At 35.9% G+C, this 24,262-nt stretch overlaps 1 protein-coding gene and 1 pseudogene across 2 annotated transcripts in view; one reads left to right on the forward strand and one right to left on the reverse strand.

The window, feature by feature from the left end:
- DENND4C (DENN domain containing 4C) overlaps window positions 1-24,262 on the reverse strand; it is a 92,197-nt gene that overhangs the window by 35,448 nt on the left and 32,487 nt on the right. For both annotated transcript variants that reach the window (XM_019659066.1, XM_019659067.1), the window contains 9 exons: window positions 23,903-24,047; window positions 18,912-19,087; window positions 14,402-14,502; window positions 13,853-14,071; window positions 9,773-9,918; window positions 8,626-8,661; window positions 8,407-8,537; window positions 6,116-6,248; window positions 3,519-3,725 (listed from right to left, as the gene is read on the reverse strand). In XM_019659066.1, coding sequence (XP_019514611.1) covers window positions 3,519-3,725; window positions 6,116-6,248; window positions 8,407-8,537; window positions 8,626-8,661; window positions 9,773-9,918; window positions 13,853-14,071; window positions 14,402-14,502; window positions 18,912-19,087; window positions 23,903-24,047 — 1,294 coding nt within the window. The remainder of the gene's footprint in view (window positions 1-3,518; window positions 3,726-6,115; window positions 6,249-8,406; window positions 8,538-8,625; window positions 8,662-9,772; window positions 9,919-13,852; window positions 14,072-14,401; window positions 14,503-18,911; window positions 19,088-23,902; window positions 24,048-24,262) is intronic.
- On the forward strand, window positions 22,594-23,262 carry LOC109391473 (cleavage and polyadenylation specificity factor subunit 5 pseudogene; annotated as a pseudogene).

Consider the following 24,262-nt stretch of genomic DNA (forward strand, 5'->3'; position numbering starts at 1 on the left):
GGACAAGTCAATTGGGTACTCCTAGAAGTTAGAATCTCACATATTTAGAAACGATAGAAGAAACCATGAAAAATGAAACAAGAATCTCAAGGATCCCTGGCAAAGAGGTGAGCCAGGGTCGGCCGAGTGGCTCAGTTGGTTAAGGGCACAAGCTCTTAGCAACAGGGTCACTGGTTCAATTCCCACATGGGCCAGTGAGCTGCGCCTGAGCTGAGCTGCTGCTGAGCTGCCAACAGGTGGCAGGATGGCTCAGCTGGTGAGAGCACATGCTCCTAACAACAAAGTTGCTGGTTCGACTCCCATGTGGGTGAGCTAGGCCCACCCATAGCTAAGACTGAACACGACGCCTTGAGCTGAGTGGCCAGATGGCTACTGGACTTGGAGCTGAGTTAGCTGTGCCCTCCACAACTAAGACTGAAGGACAACAACTTGGCTGTTCCCCTTCCCCAATTCCCCAATAACATCTTAAAAAAAAATTTTTTTTTTTTAAATAAAAAGAGGTGCACCAGTTTACAGAAGTAGTGACAGGGCAGCCAGACTTATTTATAATAAATAAATAGCTTAATTTGAGAATAAAGAAATATGCATATAGAAGACACTCTCCTTGGAATTTGGAACATGTGCTCTGTTTATGACAGAGTTGGTCAACAACTGTACATATAGTAAAGCCAAGCCGCTATTTCCACTGAAGGGGAAATTAAAGATTTGAGAAAGGGTGTTTTACTCAAGAGAACAGAAGAAATAAAATATAAAAAGAAATTTGAAGAGGCAGAGATCATAAAGATGAGTACCATGAAGATAGAAATGCAGAGTATAATTTAAGAGCAAGAGGAGGCAGAAACTGTTAGAGGAACTCTGTAAGTGATTAGGCTAAAAACATTCTAGCAAACAATACATGAATTAGGAACAACTGAAGGAACTAGGTAAGATGTATGAAGGGATGAAGAATGTGACAAAAGAGGGTTCTTCAGATATCTGAAGAGTTGTCACACAGTTTGCACAACTCCAAAAAGCCACAGGGAGGCAGAACTGATCTCTACATGAAACACACACGCTTAATAACAATTAGAGCCAATTTAAACATAGGCAAGAACTCATGTTACAAACTCTACAGAGCATCTCAGCTTTAGGTTGAAGTTGTATTAAAATATCTTCAAGTTCTATTCAACTATAAGGAAATCATTTTCTTTTGGGATTAATCTGAATTTTTTCCAAAACGATTCTAGACAATGAATTTATTCTGAAGTCTGCAAAGTGTTCCCTCAACCTTCCTGTTTACCTACATAGGAGCCAGGCACCAAACTAAAAAATGGTAATAATGCCAGAGATATCATTTTCCCACTGTAGTATTTTGTTGCCTGCAACATGGTATCTTTTGGACATCTGTGGTAGACAAAAGACGGCCACCAATTCAGTGCTGCTCCTCCCACTGAGAGGTCGAAGTGAAGTGAAGTGAAGTGAAGTGAAGTGAAGTGAAGTGAAGTGAAGTGAAGTGAAGTGAAGTGAAGTGGCTTATGAGATTACATGACCAATTGAAACTGGCTGAAGTGAGACTGTACCAGTTTCCAGGCTTAGGACTTAGGAAACTGCCAGTTTCCACTTCCTCTCTATCGAAACAAATGCTCTTGGAGCACAGCACTAAGCTATCACGAAAGAAGCCCAAGTACCACATGGAGAGGTCCTGAGGCTATATGGAGAGAGAGCAGCCCACCTGAGTCCAGCCTGCCAGTCAACCTTGTTGAGGTACCTGGCTGGCATTTGAGTTAAGTGTCCTGGACTCTCCAGACCAGACCAGCTAACAACCAACTATAACCAAGTGATTTCAGCTAATGGAAAAAGCAGAAAAGTCACCTAGAATCCTTCCTGGGTTCTTAGCAAATAGAGATTTAATAAAATGGCTGTTTTAAGCCGCTAAATTCTGGGGTGGTTTGTTACTCAACAATATACAACAGTATCTGTTACACTGAGAGACACTGTAGGAACAAGCATGACACATATATTTAATTTTCATTAAAAATTCAGTAAATAATATTAAAAGCCCAAGTATTAAATGCAAAATGCATTTTAATTTTAATTCAGCCTAGGTTGCATAGTGTTATTTCTGGGCCTTCTAAAAGTTTTATTTTAAAATCTAGGTTATTACAACTTTTACAAAGTTAAAACACATCTTAAAATACATCTTAGATATAAAAACTAACTTATCAGAATAATTTTTTAAAACACTAAAATGTATGATACACAAAACACTTGTGTCTGATCGAGTACTTTTCATTTCCATATAGTTTTATACACATCAGATGAGAGAAAATGTAGTCAAATAGTCAAATATGAGAACGGATATTTTAGTAATTGTTTTATAACTTTTTTATTTTAAAAGCTTTTATAATGTATAGATAATACTTAGAAAAAAATGAGTTTTAGTATGCCCACAGCATTACCAAATCTTAATATTACAGATGCTGTATTAGTTTCAGATCTTTTTCATTTTAAAGAAAAACATTATAGTTATTGCTGAAGTCTTGTAATGTGCTATCTTCAATCCCATTTACTTTTATCCTTGTGCTTTCTCCTTCCCCCAGATATCCATTACTCCGAATTTTTATTTCAGCTTCATTTTAAATTCTAATTTGATTCTAAATATCATTTATCATTATTTTATCACCAAAAATAGTTTTAAAGGGAAAAATGGCAAAGAGAAAGGCTAAATAAGTGACTCAGTTTCTTCAACCATTAACTGGATAATATAACTACCTACCTCTGTGGATGGGTCTACAGTGGCTTAAGAGAGATCATGTATGTTAAACATTTAGCACATCATTCACTGGGTGCTTAGTATGAGCCAAGTACTATTTTAGGCACATTATGTACATCACCTGATTTAATAAACCTCAAATCAACCTTATGAGGAAGGTACTATATTATCTACATCAGTAGGACAATTCTGTCCTCCAGATGACATCTGGCAATGTCTGCAGACATTTTTCATTGCCATGGGGGGAGGGATGCTACTGTCATCTAGTGGATACAGTCCATGAATGCTGCTAAACATCCTATAATGCACAGGACAGGCCCCCACAATAAATAATTACGTGGGCCAAAATGTCAATAATGCCAAGGTTGAGAAACTCAGATCTACATTTCAGATACATAATCTGAAACACAGACTGGTTTTATTAACTCACCCTAGGACACAGGTCCTAAGTGAAAAGCCACTTACTAAAAACCTATTCCCTATTTGCTTCCTAACAAAGCTATATTAAGTCAATATTATTTTCTATTTATCAAGGGCAAACAATCTAGTCTTAGTAAGGAAGTCTCTGCTTTACTCCAAAGCAGTAATTTTAAATAAATATATTTGAAAATAAACAGTAAGTACTCGCTCTATGAAACAGAGTAAATATCTCACCTTTGCTACTTATTGAAAATACTGAGGACACTTTAAAGCAACTGATGTAAACTTTCTTAAAAATACAAAAATGAAATTTATCGTAGTAACATTCTCAATTAGTTATACTTGCCTCATCTAGTGGATCCACATCTGTTTTCCTCATCTTAATCAGTACATCATATGCCTGCTGAAGTGCTCTGACTTTAGGATGAGAAACTCTAACATAGGCTGGGAGACAAATAAACCATAAACTGTAACAATGACTGAAGAGACACCTGGCCCATTGTGGTGGATTTGTGTAACATCTCTTCGCCAACTTATGAGCTGTTTTTATCTCCTACAAAGAGAATAAATAAAACATTATAGTATTTACTAAAATTCTTTAGGTTGGGGGGGCGGGGGAATGAGAAAGAAAAGGAAGAAAAGAATATAACATAAAATGTGATTCTAAAATCAAGCATTTCATTTTGTGAGTGGCTTCCTACTTAAGAGCCACATGGGTCCTTCAACCTTCATCTACAGAAGCACTTTATACTGTACTGTTGCTATTTGTTGGAAAGCATGTGTCTGTCTCCTAAAAGACTAGAAAGTCCTTAAAACCAGAGATCAGTCATATATTTAAATACAATAATTAGTTAGACACCTTTCACATAGAAGTCACTCATATGCTTGATGGATGAAAGGGATTTAACCGTTTATAGCCTTTGAATTGCTCAATGTCATTCTTGAAAAGTGAGTCTTCTCACTCCTCCAGCTAAAAAGTTTAAGATGCCCTTGGCCATTTCCTGCCAAGATTTCCACTTTACCCTCACCACAGTCTGTGTTAATTCCTGCATTGGCAGATTACTTAAAAAGAACTATTCCTTTGTAGGCAACAGTCTTGAGAAAGATCAAAGACCTTCCTAGCTAACAGTCTGATAGTCATGTTTTCGACTTCTGATTTTCATCCTGATTTAGGTGGAAACGAGAATAGGCATCAAAATCACCTGCTGCGGGCCAGCCGAGTGGCTCAGTTGGTTAAGAGCCACCTCAGGTGTGCATAGAAGTCAAGGACAAAGGAGACAGTGTCAAAAAAAAAAAAAAAAAAAAATCACCTGCTGAGCTTTATCAAACTATACATACTCCCAGAAACTACAGATATGTCAGACTGTTATTGTATGTATGCCTTGCACTAAAGATCCTTCTGCTGACATGTTCTAAACAAAAATAATCTAGTATATTAATTTTTCTTATGATCTCTATTTCCATGCAACTTAAGATATACTTGAAAACATAGTCGCTTGTTTTTCTAAGATCTAAAAGTCCCTTCCTTCTCCAGCTAGACTGGAAAAAAATTCTGGTGAAAATGAAATTTAAAGACTTAGTAGCAAAACTCCCCCATTTGAAAAACTTGCCTTTATTGGTAAGGATAAAAAAAAAATTTCCCCTTTAGACAACACTGAGAGAAATGTGCACTATACAAAATTAAGGAACATTTCAGGTTACCTCTAGGATTTGGGGGACTGTACAGGAATTGGTAAAAACTGAACTAAGAATTTCATTCTGAAATTTTTCATGTTTTGTCAACTCTCAAAATGTCACTATGTATAAAGGATGTTTAATTTTAATTCACACCTAACTAGAGCTTAACTCTTTATACCTAAATCAGAAATGGTATCAAAACAAGATGTCTAAGTTGTCCTCAGTTGACTCACTTCAACTCCTTTTAGAATGTATTATTTGTTATAAAATGTATTTATATTAACCACAAGGAAAATGCAAATTAAAATCACAATGAGATACTACTTCACACCCACTAGGTATAATCAAATAATGGCTATAATCAGAAAGATAGATAATAAGAATTGACAAGGACGTAGTGAAATGGGAATCCTCATGCACTGCTGGAGGGAATTTAAAAAGGTGTAGCCACTTTGGAAAAGTCTGCGTTTCTCAAAAGGTTACACACAGAGTTACCCTATGACACAGCAATTCTACTTCTAGGCATATATCCAAGAGAAATCAAAACATACATCCACACAAACATGTGTACACAAATGTTCATAACAGCGCTATGCATAACAGCCAAAAAGTTGGAACCACCCGCATGTTCATGAATGGATAAATGTGGTACATATCCATACAATGGACAATTATTCAGCAGTAAAAATAAATGAAGTACTGATAATACATGCTGCAACTTAAAAAATCCTTAAAAACATTATTACAAGTGAAAGAAGCCAGTTACAAAAGGCCACATATTATATAAGTTCATTTAGATGAAATGCCCAGAATAGACAAAACTATAAAGACAGAAAATAGATTAGTGGTTGCCTAAGGCTGTGGGGGATGGAAGAACAGGGAGTTAACAGCTATGGGGTAAGGGCTTTCTTTTTGGGGTGAAAAAATGTTCTACAATTGATTGAGGTAGTGATTGCACAACCCTGATAATATACTAAAAGCCACGGAGTATACTTTAAACGGGTGAATTGTAGGGTATGTGAATTATATCTCAATATTAAGTTGTTATTTAAAAAATGTATTTGGTTCCCAAAGATTCTCTTAAAGCATAAACATAAAGCATTCAAAACCTTCAGTAGGGTTGCAAGAAATATAAATTAGTTCATTAACAACCATAGTAAGTCTTCAAATGGTTGTCCTGGATGATAACTCTAAACTATAAGCTACATATCACATATACATACTTTACATTTTAAATTAACATGTATTAGATAAAGAATATCTGACCTGTTTAGTTCTCTTAGCCATGAGAGCTGGACTGTTTGTAATGCTATTCCCAGTAGGGTGTCTATTAAAACGAAGTTTCAACTCCTGTGGTCTGTCAAAAAGCTTAAGGTCCAGTCTTGGAAAGTATTTGTAACTAAAATAAAAAGCAAAAATAAAGCTGCTGATTTAAAATACATTAAATCTTCATATTATTCTAAAATTTAGGTGAATATTTCTAAATCTCAAATAGTTCCCCATATTATTGCCCAAAATCCTAATATAGAAAAATTTTTTTCCAAAAATATAAGCTGTAGTTATAAAATACACAGGCTATCTATATAGAGACTTTGGCTCCTCCCACCCTATTTGTTATTTTCAACCAATCCCTGCAAAACACAAAACCTTGATATCTCACTTGACACAGGAATTAATAACCCTTGCAACAAAACCCATGTGTTCAATGATAATTTATATTAAAAAATAATATTTACTATACTTTGTAATTTTGTTTTTCTTCATAAAAGTACCTTGCACTAGTATCTAAAAGGAAAAAAATCCATAATATTTTTATTTTAGAGATACACCATAATTTAACCAATGCTTTACTGTTGGACATTTTTAGGTTATTTCTGATTTTTTGCAATTAAGTATCTTTGTACATATATCTTTGTGAATACTTTTGCTTAATTTCTTAGGATATGCCCAACAACAGGGTTTTGCTATATGGTCAATGTTTATCAAGAAAATCACAATTATTATAATCACTACCAAATTATTTCCAGAAAGACTATATGCATGTATACACATTAACATATACTCTAACTAGCAGCATAGCCTACCCTCAATATTATAGACTAAAAATGATTCTAGTCTTCATTTTGGTTTGCATTTCTTTGAATCCTAGAAAAGCTTAATATATTTTCATATTATTGACTACTGGAGTTTCTTCTTGGAAACTGCCTATTATTTCCTTTGGCCAATTTTCTTCTGGGAGATACCGCCTTTCCCTATTTGATTTACCTTGTTTGTTAATACCTGGATTCCAGTGTACAATGATTAAGCCAAAGTAAAATGGAATTCCATAATTAATATGCAATCAAAATAGTACTTAATTAAGCCACTCAATCCCAGTGGCATATACTCTTTATTCTTATGCAGTCCTTCTGAGATTATATATTAATTCCATATTTTTGGAAGACAGTTATTTTATATTTCCTTTGCCCCAGATATTCTTTTAAGAACATAGTCAAAGAAAATAATTGTATATATACACAAAGATATAGATAGCAAAGAACTACAAACAAATCCAAAGAAGACTAGTTAAACAAATCACAATAAGTACATGCGATGTAGTCATTCAAAATGATATGGCACAAAAATATTTACTGGCATAATATTCAAAACATTAAAGGCAAACACAGGTTACAAATAATATGTACAAGATGAACTCATTTGTTTTAAGATAGTGAATGCAAATTTATGCACAAAAATACAGGAAAGATAAACATACAACTATTAACAGACATTAAGTATTGATGCTAAAATGATGTGGTTTTCTTTTCTTGTTTGATTTTCTAAGTTTATTAAACTGTGTAATAAACAGTTTATTTAAAAATTCCGTGAGTCATCTAGCTCTATCAACTTGGTATCGTCTATTGAATCAAAATCAACCTGAAAATAATTATTTTCTCCAATTAATTTGTATATAAGCAAGACCTACTTCTGAAATTTAAAAACTAAAGTTTAACAAAAAGTACCTTATCTGTTTTTCCATGCCTTTGCTATTTATTCTTATAACTGTGACATTATAACAATAATTATAATCAAATATGTTTAAATTTCTTAAAAGACTCCCATCCAAATCCTATTCTTTACATTTGTTTTAATAAAAAATGATTCCTGGGCCTTTACTTTTAAGTTTATTCTGGCATCTTACTAATGCATAAGAATTTCAGTCTTTTGACAACAAAGCCCCCCAAAGGGAGAGGGAATCTAATAAAAGTACATTTTTTTCTTCTTCAGAAATGAAATTTCTAAAGATTAAAATATGGTTAAATGTTTAGGTGAATAGTGATCAACATCTGACTTATCTTCCAACAACGCTGTCCCAATTCTTACCTTACATTACCCAGTGACATCTCCATAAAATACTCATCTCCATGAGTTCGCTCAATAAATTTTGAAAATGAACTTCAGAAATAATTTATATATATATATATATATATATATATATCTACTAATAATAATAATATAAAATAAAAATAAATTACTAAAACTGTGCCCAAATAGCTCTTTAAAAAACTTCCTGCTACCTGTACTTTGGTGACAGGTCCTTTCCGTCATCAGGAGGTGGCTCTGGTGGTGTTATGAATACAGTGTGCTCACTTCTCTGTGAGTCATCTAGCTCTATCAACTTGGTATCTTCTGCTGAATCAAAATCACCCTGAAAATAATTATTTTCCCCAATTAATTTGTATATGTGCAATACCTAATTCTGAAATTCAAAACCTTAAGTTTAAGAAAAAAAATACCTTATCTGTTTTCTCTGTGCCTTTATCAGGAAACAACTAGAAAAGAAGAATTCATAGTGAAAATGTCTACTGTGAATTTAATAGAGGTTATCTTAAATTCTTATTTTAAAAACTATTCTCTTTTACTATTGGTTGGATACAAAAAACTTCACAATATATTTCTGGGACCCTGTACCATATTAGGCTAAAATATAATATTTCTGTTACAGCTATTAAAATAGAAAACACTTTATTTTGATTCATTTTTTCCATAAATCCTTCTTCACAAGCAAAAGATGGCGAATCCCAGGGGAATCTGGCTTCCCAAATAAAAAATTTCATTACTATTAAACCGTTGCATTAGTAATTGATATTATCTAAGCATCCCTCTAACTGGAAGTTATTGCACTATCAATTTTACAAGTAAAAATGTTAAATAATTGTAATCACATCCCTGAAGTTTTAGATCACACTGACAGAATGGGAGAAAATTAATCAATTCTAAGGCATACGAATCATTAGGAGCCCATAAGAAATACAATGCCATAATAGTCTACCTTTTCTGGGTATAATCTCAAATTTTATATAATATATGGTTTGCATTAACAGTCAGGCCCAAGTTCCACTTAACAAAAATAAGAACTCTATTAAAACTAAGAAAAAATATCTGTAAATCATCAATCAACTGTCAAGAATCAACTTCAGCTTCCTCAGGATGGGTGAGTAAAGCTTTAAAATTTAACATATTTCCAAATATCCTCCACTAGGACAAAAGAAATATATTAGCAAAAGTATTTGGAAAGATATTGAAACAAAAGAACGCAGGACTCTATTTCCCATACAACAGGTTTTTAAAGGAATTACTAAAACCTACCTTTTTTATATAAATAAAAAAATAAGATTTAGGAGGTTTAATGAAATGTTCTTAGTACCTAATAGTTAGAAAAACAAAGCGAAGCTCAAAGAGAAAAATTAGCTGTGTATAGTAGAAACTAGATACCACAAGGAAAATGCCTCTTATATTAAGCCCAGAATCAGATATTACACACACACACACACACACACACAGAGTCTCTCTCAGATCATTTGGGCTAATAATGATGATTATACAGGTAGTCAAACTGTTAAAAAGTTTTTCCTTAACATTGATATATAGGACAAATTTTACCTTTTCTATGCAGTCATCAAAAAATGCCAAACCAGTATCTTTATCACTTACAAAACTACATTCTTCAATAAAACGAATAAAAATCTGTGTTTTGGATAAAAGGGTGTAGAATTTTGTATAGGCACGATCTCGACTTTTTAAAAATCCTAAAGAAAACAAAATTACAATTAAATTCAAATTTTAAAGTGGAACTTGATGTTACGTTAAACATTCTTACACTTGTACATATCTATATTATATTCCTTATATACTCGTATATAAATGTTTATGGATGTATCTAGTAACCATAGCTCCTTCTGCCTGATTCAACCATAGAAACAGCTTAATTTATACCATTAACCTTCTCACTGAAATCTGAATCTCTTATAAGGAACCTCTAGCCCTACAGCTCCTAAGTAGAAATTTCTGATACTCTGTATCTGATACTCAAGCAAGAAGGGGCAATGTTCTTCCTCTGCAATGCCTCCACACAATTATTTCTGTATCATCTCTTAAAAATTTCTGCTTGCTGAAGGTTACAGCATCTGGTTATTCTACCTTTCCCCTACTAACTGTAGTCAGCTACTGACTTCAGGGACACTCTCTCCTTCCTTCACTGAAGAGCAGGCACCTAATTCAAAGTCTTCTCTCCAACACCTACCATCATCATTCAACACCCATAAGCACAAACCATCTAACAGTTTAATGAGTAGATTAATGAGTAACTGTCAATGATTGCTATATCCCACTTGAATCACTAACTTTACAGTCACACTCTCTCTGGGCTCCTCTTGCTTACATTCACATTAGCTCTGCTCTCAAATCTCTAATTTACATGTAACTCTCTGACCATCTATCTGGCTTGAGCACTCCTATGAAGGTTCTCGGGGAGCCAGGGCTTACCGCCAGGGGGAGGGGCGGGAGAAGGCAGGCTCATTTGAAATCGACTATCCATTTACCCTTTTACAGCCTACCTGAACCCTCCTGCCTTTACTTCTCTCCCTATCCAATACTGATTCTATGTCCATGTCCATAATTTCAATTACTTTCTTGTCAACACTCTCAATTCTTATGCCCTTTCGTGGTTTTAGTCAAACCCACCTGGCCCTGGAGGCATGTATTGCCTGCTTTCTCTGGATCTGCACCAGTGCAGTTGAACACAAGTTAAAAGGGAAAAAAAAAAGTTCCACAACTAGGTGGATCAGAATCACTTACATACACTGTACCTCCATCCCTGACCAGAAACCCTACTGCATTTCTGGAATCAACTTAATTTCCCTTTACCCATGTTTTCACAGCTATTTTTAAATGCTCTCCCTCCATGTTTTCTCCTCCCATCCTTGAATGATCACATCTTATATTGCAGACAGAATGAAAATCATTAAATGAGAACCACCTTAATTATCTCACTATAAAATCTATGACTGTTCTGCAGCTATCATTCATTCCTTCCATCTTTTTACAATGGATACGTCCCTCCTCCTATCTAAGGCCAAGCTCACCAATTGAGCCTTGGATTCCAGCCCCTTCAGTGTTCTCTGGACAATTCTCCCTCTTTATTAGCTACTTGTGAGCATACTCAAGTCTCTTTCATTTTAGAAAACCTTTCCTTAACAAATAATCAGATCCTTCCCATTTCTGCTATTTCCCTGATCACTAAAGGGCACAATCATCCATTTCATTGTTAAAGACAAAAATCACAAAGATGCTCTTGACATCTCCCTCTATCTTATATCCCATATTAAATCACCAAGTTGTATTTAATCTACCTCCTTAAAAAAACCATGATTCTATTCATGCTAACACCAACAAATCCAGGTCACTTCCACTGATCGCTTGGACCTATCTATGCATTAACCAACTAATTAGTAGATCCATACTCTGGATGCCTCCAATTCAATCTCTGCATAAAAACTAAAGAAATTAAGGGGGAAAAAAGAAAAAAACAAAAACACAAAGTGATATCTTAAAAATGCAAAACTGGGGCCGGCCGAGTGGCGCGATGGTTAAGAACTGGCTTGGGACACCAGAGGGCCCCGGTTCAGATCCCACATATGAGGGCCAGTGACACTGACTGCCCTCTACAGCTAAGATGCTGAACAACAGCTCAACCTGGAGCTGGGCTGCCATGAGTCGCCGGCGGCGACGACAGGCGTAGGCTGCAGCCCCTGTGGCAGTGGGTTGCCATGGGCTACCGTGTGTAGCCAGCAGCCAGCGTGAGCGGCCAATAGCCGCGGTGAGCGGCTGTCCAGAAGCCGGCGACTGATCTGCCTCGCCCGGGAAGAGCGCAATGATGGTGCCAACTTGGGCCAGTGAAGCAACGTCCTCCACAACTAGACTGAAGAACAAAAGCACAGCAACTTGTCTGTTCCCCTTCCCCCAATTCCCCAGCATTGTTCCCATCCCCTCAATTCCCTAACAAAAATCTTTAAAAAAAAAAAATGCAAAACTGATCCCATTACCTAAATATCCTCCACTGGCTTCTAAGTACTCTTAGACTACAGGCTAAGTTCATTGGTTCTAAAAGATCCTACATAATCTGGCTCACACCCACCATTTCAAGCATGGTTTTTGAGCCACTGTTACCTCCAACCTTGCTTTCTTTGGTATTTCAGGGCATTCCACATGCTGTGGTCCTCACTCTATCCCACTGAAATACTAATTGGTTGAGAAACACTTACATAAAATAGAAATAGATTATTCTTAACAAGTAGCAACTAGAAGTTTTTTTTTCTTCTCATGCATATAGGCAATGATCAGCAAAGGCTGCTGAAACAATTAAATGAAATGCTGATGGAGAAACTATAAATGAATGCATGAAGCTGTCAATACTTCAATCCACTGATCAATCTTAGGAGCACTAAAAATGGGACAACCAGACATGTATGCGCCTCACAATAAGAAGCAGTGAGTATCATGTGTTTCAGCATTACTTGCCAAGAAAATTAAACCTGAGTCTAATCAAGCTCTAGATAAGTACTGTTTAATTCAGTAACCACTACCCACATGTGGCAATTCAGCACTTGACATGTGGCTGGTCCAAACTGAGGTGTGCTATCAGTATAAAATACATGCTGATTTGGAAGACAGCATGGAAAAAAGAATGTAAAATATTTCATTAAAATTTTAAAAATTTGGGGCGGCCGGTTAGTTAGCTCAAGTGGTTAGATCGCAGGCTCTTAACACCAAGGTTGCCGGTTCGATTCCCACATAGACCAGTGAGCTGTGCCCTCCACAACTAGATTGAAGACAATGGCTTGTCTTGGAGCTGATGGGTCCTGGAAGAAACACACTGTTCCCCAACAGTTTAAAAATAAAATAAGGGCTGGCCCAGTGGCTCAGTTGGTTAAGAGCTTGCTCAAGAGTGCAAGCTCTGAGCAACAAGGTCGCCGGTTCGATTCTCACATGGGCCAGTGAGCTGTTCTAGAGCTGACCTGCCGCTGAGCTGCCAACAGGTGTCAGGATAGCTCAGCTGGTGAGAGCACATGCTCCTAACAACAAGGTTGCCTATTTGAGATGGTGGGCTATGCCTGCCTGCAATTAAACACTGAACTTGGCACCTTGAGCTGAGCTGCAACCCAGATGGCTCAGGAGATAGAGTGCGCTCTTAACAAGGCGGCTGTGGGTTCAACTCCCACATGGATGGTGGCTACACCCACCCACAACTAAGACTAAACTTGACACCTTGAGCTGAGCTGCAGCCTGGATGGCTGAGTGGATAGAGTGTGAGCTCTTAACAACGAGACTGCTGGTTTGACTCCCGCATGGGATGGTGGCTATGCCCACCCACAACTAATTGAACACAGCACCTTGAGCTGAGTGGCATGACTGGACTTGAAGCTGAGCTTGCTGCACTGTCCACAACTAAGACTGAAGGACAACAACGTGGCTGTTTCCCTCCCCCAATTCCCCAATAAAATCTTAAAAAAAAAAAATTTTAAAGATTCTATTCATAGAACTAGATTACAAATACATAGGAGTTCATTATATTTTAAAATAAATTTTTAAGAATTTATATAGTGAATGTTTCTTGGTACCAATACCAAATAGAAAATATTTTTCATTTCTATAAAAATTAATTGTATTTTCAATGCCACTTACCCTGTCGGTCAAATAATGAATCAGCAAATGTGGCTTTATTTGACGGAGCCTCTGTGATTGGTCTGAGATATGCTCTATATCCTCTTAAAATGGATGCCATAAAGCGCAAAAATGCCTCTTGAATTTCCATCTCAAGTTGTGTCATCTTTTTTTGCCAGGAGAAATCTGCTTCAATTGGAGTCATCTCAATTGCTGAGCCTTCTTGAGTTTTTCGGTGAACTGACAAATGAAATAAGAAGAGACAATGGCATTAATATATAATATTATATATATAAACAGTGAACAATTAAGAAAATTGTCAAAAAAAAAGCTTGTGACTTCAAGTTCTTCTCTCCATGAATGTAAAGGGATCTTGGCAGGGACCAGCAGAGATGTTCAAGCAGATAGGGCACAGACAACATGCTCAAAAAAATCATTTTAATTTCTTTTTATTGGAATTATATTTAGTAATGAGACTCCTTTTAGGCAGAGAAAAATTACTTTTAAATTTAAGAAGAATTTTTTCATACACATTCTTTCATTAAATATATTCCTTTTCCTCACATTTACCTGCAGATAGCTGGGGATACAATTTCTTCAAGGTGCTAAGCAGATTTTTGCATGGCTTTTTAGGAAGAAGCTTCCAGTTCATGTTCTTCTTTTCATCAGATCTATTAAACAAAAACATAACTAATAAAATCTCTCATAATCTGTTTTTACTTGAACAAAATTCTTATGCTAAACTAAAAAAGAAAATGGAAAGGGTATTTTCACTGAAGATACAACAACTGATATAGACAGTCTGAATAAGTGGTTTTCAGGTTCTCTCTTCATTTCAAACAACCTCAGTCAGATTTGGTCATCTCATACTAATCCTCCAACGAAAGATTTTCAATGTTGGACTTATGAATACAACACTGAAGTCTTGCTTCAAAAGTTATATTTTAAAATTGCAGTATTTTAAGTGTCAAACTTAAGTGACTTGAGACTTCAATCTACCTGTTAGAAGCCAATCTCAACAAATATTGAGTCAGTGATATACAGAGCATGTTCTAACTACAATTCAACTGAGTTGGCATTTATGCAAAAAAAAGCCAAATAGTTAAGACAAGAAATTTAAAAATACATAAGGATTATAGACGATGTGATTGTTTATGGCCAAAAAATTAAAGAGAATCTACAAATTAAAAGAATTCAACTAAGTTGCTGGGCAGCAGACCACTACATAAAAATCAGTAACACTTCTATACCCCAAAAACTAACAAGTAGAAAATATAATTAAAAATACCATTTACAGTAGTGATAAAAACCCTAAGGTACTTAGGAATAAGTAAGTCTAACAAAAGATGTGCATGGACTTTACAAGAAAACTGAAAAGTTTATTGAAAAATTTAAAAAAGACCTATGAAGTAAAATACCACATCCATGGATAGGGACAGGGAGGCTTTATGTGAAAAAGATGTCATTTGTCCCCAAATTAATCTATAAATGCAATAGAATTCTAATCAAAATCACAACATAATTTTGTGTGAAATTTAACAAGCTGATGTAGTAAAATTTACATGGAAAAGCAAAGGACCAAATAAATCAAAACAATTTTAAAGAACAGGGTTGTAAAGGGACTTGCCATCTCACATCACAACTTTTTTAAACAATGTTATTAAGATATAATTCATATAGTACACATTTTACCCTTCTGAAGTGTACAATTTGATGGGTTTTAGTATACTCACAGAGTTGTGTAACCACCACCACAATCAATTTTAGAGTATTTTCATCAACTCAAAAAGAAACCTTGCATCCCTTTAGTCATTAACTCCCAATTCCCCCATTCTCCCATCCCAACCATACAATAATCTATTTTCTATGTCTTATAGATTTGCCTTGGTATTTCAGGTAAATGGGATCATATAAACTTTCTTAACATGATATTTTCAAGGTTCATCCATGTTGTAGACAACTTAACTTTAAATTAATTAAGATAGTGTTATATTGACAAGAAGCTAAAACAGAGCAAAGGAACAGAATAATAAGCCCAGACAGATATCCACGCAAATACAGAAACTGGTATGTAATGGTATTGACAATGAAGACCAGCTGGTAAGAAATGAACTGAGTATTCAATAACCAGTGCTAAATGACAATTGTTTATCCATGTCAAAAAAATAAAATGTTATCTCTATGTCATATCAATACACTAATATCAAATTTAGTTGAAGACCTACATGAGAAAAGCAAAACCTTAACAACTTTAAGAACATCCAGGATAGTATTTCACGACCTCAAGGAAGAGGATTCCATATACAAGATCCGAAAATAGCAATCCATAAAGAGTAATTGAGAAATTGGATAAATAAAAATAAGCTTAAGCTTCTGTTCATCAAAAGACACAATAGAATGAAAAGACAAGTCAGTGTGGGAGAAGCTATTTGTACTCTATATAACAGACCAAGAGCTAATTCTAGATTATAGAGAGAACTGATCCAAATAAAATAAAAAAAAGACAACCCAACAGGAAAATATAACCAAAACAAAGAGAAAATTCAATTCACAAGAGAGGAAAACTAAAGGGCAAAATGAAATTAAATGCCCCATTTGCAACTAATTAGACAAATGTGAATTAAAGCCACAGTAAGATCCAATTACCATAAAATCTGTAAAAATTTCTGACCATAACAAGTAATGGCAAAGATATGAAACAAAGAGAACTCTCATTTGCTGCTGAAGAGGGGGTACACTTGGAAGAGAAATGTGGCATCAGCAAAGCCTACCAGGCAAGGTATATGCTTCAGAGAAATTCTTGCCCACATACTCAAAGAAATATGCACAATAATGATCAGAGCAGCCTTGTTAATGCAACTATCGAGGTACAATCTAAATATCTAGCAACACTGATAAACACTGAAACTGAAGTAGAACTACATGTATCAACATGGATGAACTCATAAAGAATGCCAAGTAAAAAAAGCAAGCCTACACAAAAAGAAAACTATACAAACATAACAATTTTTTAAAGTATACAAATAAAATATCATTTAGAATAATACATGCTTCTAAAAACACATGGCAATAATAAACACCAAATTCAAGATAATGGTTAACCAAGAGCAAGATATGTTGCAGAAGTCTATCCAGAGGTTTCAGATTTATTAATAATATTCTATTTTTTAATCTGGGAGTTATTTACATTATTCTCTATAATTCTTGGGTATATAGAATACGTCATAATTCTTTAAGTAAAACTGAGCAAAGAATTCAATGTTACTTTAAAAAACAATATTTTGATCAACAGAAATTTTATAGAAGTTATTTAAAACTGGGCAAAATTAAACATCTTCATAATATTATTTTATTTAAAACAGTAAATAAAATAAGGCAAATATCTCAGTTACTTCATAAATAATCAATTCCAAAAGCACCACAATGTATACAACCCTGACATAACTGTTTGTCACAGAGAACAGCTGAAAAACAACAAAATGTGTGCTATAAGAAATATTTAGTGCATGCCAAGTGGTTCATTATTTATACAGGCTGTAAATAAATCTAAATATACATAGTAAAAGCTACCACAATTATACAGTTTCAAAATACAATGGTAGATCCTTTTCCAAGTTATTTTTTAAGTTACAGCAAATGTTTTCTTCCTTCCTTTAGTTACTCCCCTTTGGTTCACTTTGGGATATTTTCCCAATCAATTCTATTGCTGTGACCACTGAAGTCTCACCTAAAATTCTTACTCTATTCATTTACTGCCAATCACAAATAGTAAAGAATAAAAGTACTCCAGGACCTGGAAGTTGGCACCAACACTAGGAAATTTTCAATATTTACTAGTCTTTCCCATTTTAGGGCGTCTGGGGAGTATGGAAGGGTTTGTTCTTAAGCATCCATCAGAGTTGCTTCTTCTATTAAAGTGGTACTCTCTGAACCCTGTTACACCACTGCTGTACGTATTTATCACCTTCAGTAAAAACAAACTATGACTAATTTTTAATATCAATTTCTCTGCAATAATAGATCCTTATCAAATTCAAATCTTGACAACTAAGGAAATGACGTGATGTTACCCTATATTGTGACTAAACTCAATCAGGTAAACCCATTTTTTAAAAGCTTACATATGGATTTTGAATTAAACTAAAAAGTGTATCATCTCTTAACTCTGAAAGCAGTGTTTAACCTTTTTTTCCAATCCATATTCTTTTATGATAAACATAAATTTCCCCTGCCTGCCGTTAAAGTTAGTACCCAAATATAAACTACTATAATGTAGAACATGTTCTTTTTATTTTTCTCCTCTATTTTTTATTTCAACTATTTTTTTATTATTATTATTAGTTTCAGGTGTACAAAACAATGCAATAGTTATCATTTTCACCCCTCACAAAGTGACAACCCCCCCTTTCCCCATCCACTGCCCCCCCACCCCCGATATCATACATATCTATTACAATTCCATTGACTCCATTCCTACACTATACTCTGCATCCCATGACTATATGTATATAAAATTATAGTTGACATACAATATTATTCAACATCAGCTTCAGATATAGTGTGGTGGACATGCCTCTACACCGTCTATGAAGTGGTCTCCCTAAGAAGACATGAGTCCTCTGCCCCCTAAAAAATATTTACATTATTGATTATATTCCCCAGACTGTCTTTTCTATCCCTGAGGCCATATTGTAGTTACCAATTTATGTTGTCTCGTCCCTTCCCCTTCTCCTTCATCCCCACCCGCTCCCAACTAGCAACCACCAGTTTTTCCTCTGTATCTCTGAGGCTATTTCTGTTTACATTTCTCATTTATTCAGTTCTTTAGATTCCACATATAAGTGAGATCATATGGTATTTGTCTTTCTCTGACTGACGTATTTCACTTAGCATAAAAACATGTTCTTTTTCAAACCACACAGCTTTCCAGAATTCTGAAACTTTGCCCTGGTTGAGATTCATTGATGAAGACATAGTAACAACTTTTAAAGATAGTGTATTTCTAGATGCTTTCAAAGACCTGTAACTACATATGAGGAAAAATATAAATGGGAGATAAAACAAAAAAAAAACAACTTACACATATAACATGTTTGTGTCCAGGTCAATGCAAACCACATCCTGTGGAGGGTCATGAAGGTCAAAATACCTTGAGTCAACTCCAACTATGAATGGTACAGGTGCACTAAGCACCGCCGCCAGTGAGAGAGGACAAAGGGGAATATATGGACATTGCCACTGAAATGGAAAGATCATCTGGGAAAAAAGTTGTTATAAATTAGCCAGATTTGAAATTTGCAATAAAATTATGTAATTAACTAGTATCACTGAAAGGGACAATAAGAAGCAGTTAAGTCTACTTTCTTTTAGCTTAAACATCATTCCAAAAACTAAAATGACTATAAAACATTACTAAGCAATACTATGAACCAATGTAATTAAAATCTTTAAGCGTGAGAATGATCACAAGCACAAAACACGCTAATAGTTCTTTGCATGTCAATTATTCTAATGTTTATACAAAACCCACATTCTGTTTTATGGAAAAATTCAAAGAAGAGAGAATTGCCTAAAAAATTATAAAACAAACTCATGATCTTTAACTCTTAAGCATTTCATCCATCTATTAATTCTCAAAATAACCTTTGATTAAAATCCAACTAAGAGCACCAACGAATTAAAAAAATTAAAATGCTTCTCTTGGGAATGTTAATAGTCAACTGAAAATTTCAACAAAAAAATTTCCTAACTACTCAAATAAATATAAAATGATCCAAATTCAGTGAAGCTTGGCATCTTAAAAATTTTTACTAGTCAATATAAAACATACCTCAAGAATCTTTACCAGCTTTCCTTCACAAAGCTCTACCTTAACTGTATCCCATATGGTTTTTTTTTAAAAAGACAAGGTTAACTAAAAATCCAGATTAAAATTTTAATAATCAGTTAATATTCAAATCTTAATCATTGATGATAAATTTTTCCTCTCCTATAAAAAATCCTTGCTGTCTTTCAAGGTCTATTTCAACTCTTATCCATCATCATTCACCTCAAAGAAATGCCTATAGCATTTACTACCTCTGCCAGTTATTTCAGAGTTATTCAGAATTGGGATTTTATATTCAATCATTTATTTACTCATCAAATATTTGAACACTTAATATGTGCCAAGCACTGCTCTAGATGATGGAGCATAACAGTGAATAAAAATAAGATTGCTGCCCTCATGTGGTTTGTAGTCTAGCGTTAAGAGTCGGCAAGCTTTTTCTGTAGAAGATAGGAAATGTTGTAGGACTTGTGAGCTATATTGTTTGTGTCACAAATACTTAACTCTGTCTTCACGCATGAAAGCAGTCATAGTTTTAATATGTAAATAAATGGCCTATGTTCCAAGCTTTACAAAAATAGGCGGCAGGCCAGATTTGACTCACAAGCCATAGTTTCACAACACCTGGTCTAGCAGGAAAAGACAGAAAATAAACAGAAGACATAATAAATGAAATATATGCCATGTCAGAATCTGCTAAGTGCTACAGAAAAATGAAATAGTAAAGCCAAGTGAAGGGGATTAGAGTTCAGAAAAGCAGAGAGGGAAAGCAGGTCATATTATTAAATAGGCCAAACAAGGTAGGCCTCATTAAGAAAGAGACAACTAGGGGACGGCCGAGTGGTGCATTGGTTAAGAGTTGGCTTGGGGGCCGGCTGAGTGGCGCGATGGTTAAGAACTGGTTTGGGACGCCAGAGGGCCCCGGTTCGGATCCCATATATGAGGGCCAGTGACACTGCCCTCCACAGCTAAGATGCTGAACAACAGCTCAACCTGGAGCTGGGCTGCTGTGAGTCGCTGGCGACAGTGTAGGCTGCAGCCCCTGTGGCAGTGGGTTGCCATGGGCTACTGTATGTAGCCAGCAACTAGCGTGAGCGGCCAGCAGCCGCAGTGAGCGGCCATCCAGAAGCCGGCGACTGATGTGCCTCACCAGCGCAATGATGGTGCCAACTTGGGCCAGTGAATCAACGTCCTCCACAACTAGACTGAAGAACAAAAGGACAGCAACTTGTCTGTTCCCCTTCCCCCAATTCCCCAGCACTGTTTCCATCCCTCCAATTCCCCAATTAAAAAAAAAAAAATCTTTAAAAAAAAAAAAAAAAAAGAGTTGGCTTGGGAGTGCCAGCTCTGAGCAGCAGGGCGCAGTTCAGATCCCACATGAGGGCCAGTGATACTGCGCCCTCTACAGCTAAGATGGTGAACAACAGCTAGACCTGGAGCTGGGCTACTGTGAGTCGCCAGCGACAGCATAGGCTGCAGCAAGGCTGCAGAGGGTTGCCATGAGCTACCGTGGGTGGCTGGCAGCCAGCGTGAGCAACCAGCAGCTGGCATGAGCTGCCATGAGCGACCGTCCAGTGGCCAGCGACCAATCTGCCTTATCCAGGAAGAGCGCAATGATAATACCAACATGGGCCAGTGAGGCGACATCGTCCACAACTAGAATGAAGAACAAAAGAACAGCAACTTGTCTGTTCCCCTCCCCCAATTCCCCAATAAAATCTTTAAAAAAAAAGAGACAATTGAACTACAACCTGAAGGAGGTGAGGGATTTTGCCAAAGTGGGTATCTGGAAGAGTGCTTCAAAGAGAACAGCTGGAGCAAAGGCCTTAAAACACCGGGTCTAATGTTTCAGGGGTAGCAAGGAGTCCAGTGTGGCTAGAGCAGAGTAAGGAAGGGGGAGAGTAGCAGAAAATGAGATCAGAGAGCAGAGGGACAGGGCCACTAGCAAGGGCCTTGCAAGGACTTCAGATTTCCTTCAGTGAAAACAGATTATCTTCCATTCAACGAAAGGTGTGTTACACCTGCAACTACGTAGGAAATTTTAGAACAAAACTATCTGATAGCAAAATATGACACCCTTGTCTTCACCTTTGACTTTTGCAGTACAATCATAAATAGGGTCATTTTTACAAAAATACTCATTGGTTTTGTCAATTTTTGCTATAAGTCTCCATTAATTCTTTGATATTCTTGATACTCAAATTATTCTCCTTTTGAAGAATTCATCCTGTCACCATTCCTTTTAATTTTCTCTTCTTTAAATTGCGTAACTGCCAAATCCTCATTTATCAGTGGCTTCAACATCAGTTACATAAATTCCATGCAATCTTGCATTTTTCATAAAATTTATAATTTCGTGTTGCAACTTTTCCACCTGTTCTTGCACTATATTGCTGAAATCAATCAAGAGGCTGGGCCACAAAGATTCTAAGAAAGGGGGATGGATAAACACTAATGTTTTCTTGGAAGGGATATTTGAGTGGGAACTTTCTAAAACTGCTCAGTTCATTAACAAATATTTTCATGTTACAATGACTTGTGCTTTCACATGCAACTGTGAAGGCTTGGAAAATTAATATATAATGAGGTTCTTTGCCTCCCATAAACCATCTCACATGTTATTATTGTTTTCAGCCCTAGAAGCATTTTTTTGACCAGATTAAGATCTTGGAGACATATCCCATTTGTTGATTTAACAAGTCTTTATTCAGGGCTTATTCCATGCTATCTAAGCATTTGTACATTACCTTTTTCACAGTCACTTAGAATTTTCTACACATTAATGGCTCACAATGATTAAAAGTTAAAACTGGGCTCTCTCATGTTAGTGGCAGATGGTGGCTTCTGAGTGGGACACAGATAATCACTGCTGGCATGGGGGCAAGTCTTCCTGCCTCCCCCTTTCAGCTCACTGCCAGCATCCAAGCTCTCCAGCATGTCCGTGGTGCCACCCAATCACTCAGACCAGCTGGGCCCAGAGTGGGGGCTTGCGGGGGGGGGGGCCGGTATCAACCAGTTCAACAAGTGCATCCAGCAGACTAAGCCCCTCACCTTGGAGTGCACCATCAACCTGTACTCTCTTACCAATTATACATTTTGTACAAAAGAGTCCCTCTCTAAGGACAGCTGTGGTGCAGCCAGATTCCAGTGCATAAGGGAGGAATGTGATAATATTGGAATGAGGAGGGCTGTAGAAGGGGATCTGATTATACATAAGCACCAGCTATCCCACGTGCTACTGCTACAGTGGGGAACAATTTTCTTCAAATTACCTGGTGGTGAACTTAACCCAGGAGAAGATGAAGCTGAAGGACTAAAATGCTTAATGACAGAGGTATTGGGTCAAGATGAGTGTCCTACAAGGTTGGGTCACTGATGATTGCATTGGTAACCTCCTCAGTATCCCTATATTCCTGCACATATTACAAAACCCAAGGAACATAAGAAATTGTTTTTGATCCAACTTCAAGAGAAAGCCTTGTTCGCAGTCCCTAAAAATTACAAACTGGTAGCTGCACCATTGTTTCAATTGTATGACGGATACAAACACATCATTTCTAGTCTCCCTGTGCTTTTGAGCAGGTTCAATTTTATATACAACTGAATTCCTGCCCAGTGGAGAAGTAAAATAAGCCGTGTCTGTGAGCACAGCTCTACAGTGTAGAATAAACATGGCAGAAAAGTTTTTTTGGTTTTATCTCTTTCCCAGTCCCTAAATTGCCCCCTGCTTTCTATAGTTTGAAGTCAAGTTAATAGGAAGAATTACATAGTGGTATAAACACATGTGATAATGTTTAATTTGTTTTTGTTTCTTTCTACTCAAACGTTTTTGTACAACATTAAAGTGAACTTCTATTTGTATTATTTTTTTTAATTTCACATTAAACTTGTAAAATTCTAAAAAAAAAAAAAGTTAAAATTGGGAGAAAGTAACTGTGTAATTTATTTCTATTAATTTTAGGGCAGCTGAAATAAGCCAGAGCCTCTCATTTAATACAGTAAGTTTCACTGACAAGTTTTATTATTATGTAATCCTATAGATTCTCTGAAGAACTCTAAAATATGAAAAGTGAAATATTAGAAATTGAAATTTTCTCTCAAGCAGAGAAAGTTTCTCTTTGCCATCCTATTATTTTTATGTTAAACTTTTACTGGTAATTTCAAAGTTACTTTCATTGAAGAAAATTTCCCTTTAGAGTAAAGATTCTATCAGTAATTCTGTACAATAAAAATTCTACACTTACAGCTACAACAGCTTCGGCCACTCCAGTCAACACTGCTGGCCTAAGAGAATGCAGCAGAATCTTACTCTCAAGTAAAACAAAGAGCAGCAGCGTAGCACAGTTCTCAGGACCCAGGTTCATTAACAAGGTACTAAAGTTGGCTCCACTAGAGAAAGAGAAAAAAGAGATGATTATGAACTATTTTGCAAAAACGTTAAGATTTGCTTTTTATTTCTTAGATAGTAGACTGAGAATCCAGTGTTAATTTCAAGTCCTGGTTTAGTTATCACTGAAAAGTAGCAAATCTAATGCAATAACAGAATGATTCAAACTCATCCTTTGGTAAAAAAAGGGGTATTTATCAGGAAAGACTTTCCTGAG

This window comes from Hipposideros armiger, unplaced genomic scaffold (genome assembly GCF_001890085.2).
Source record: "Hipposideros armiger isolate ML-2016 unplaced genomic scaffold, ASM189008v1 scaffold_294, whole genome shotgun sequence".
Taxonomy (NCBI): Eukaryota; Metazoa; Chordata; class Mammalia; order Chiroptera; family Hipposideridae; genus Hipposideros; species Hipposideros armiger.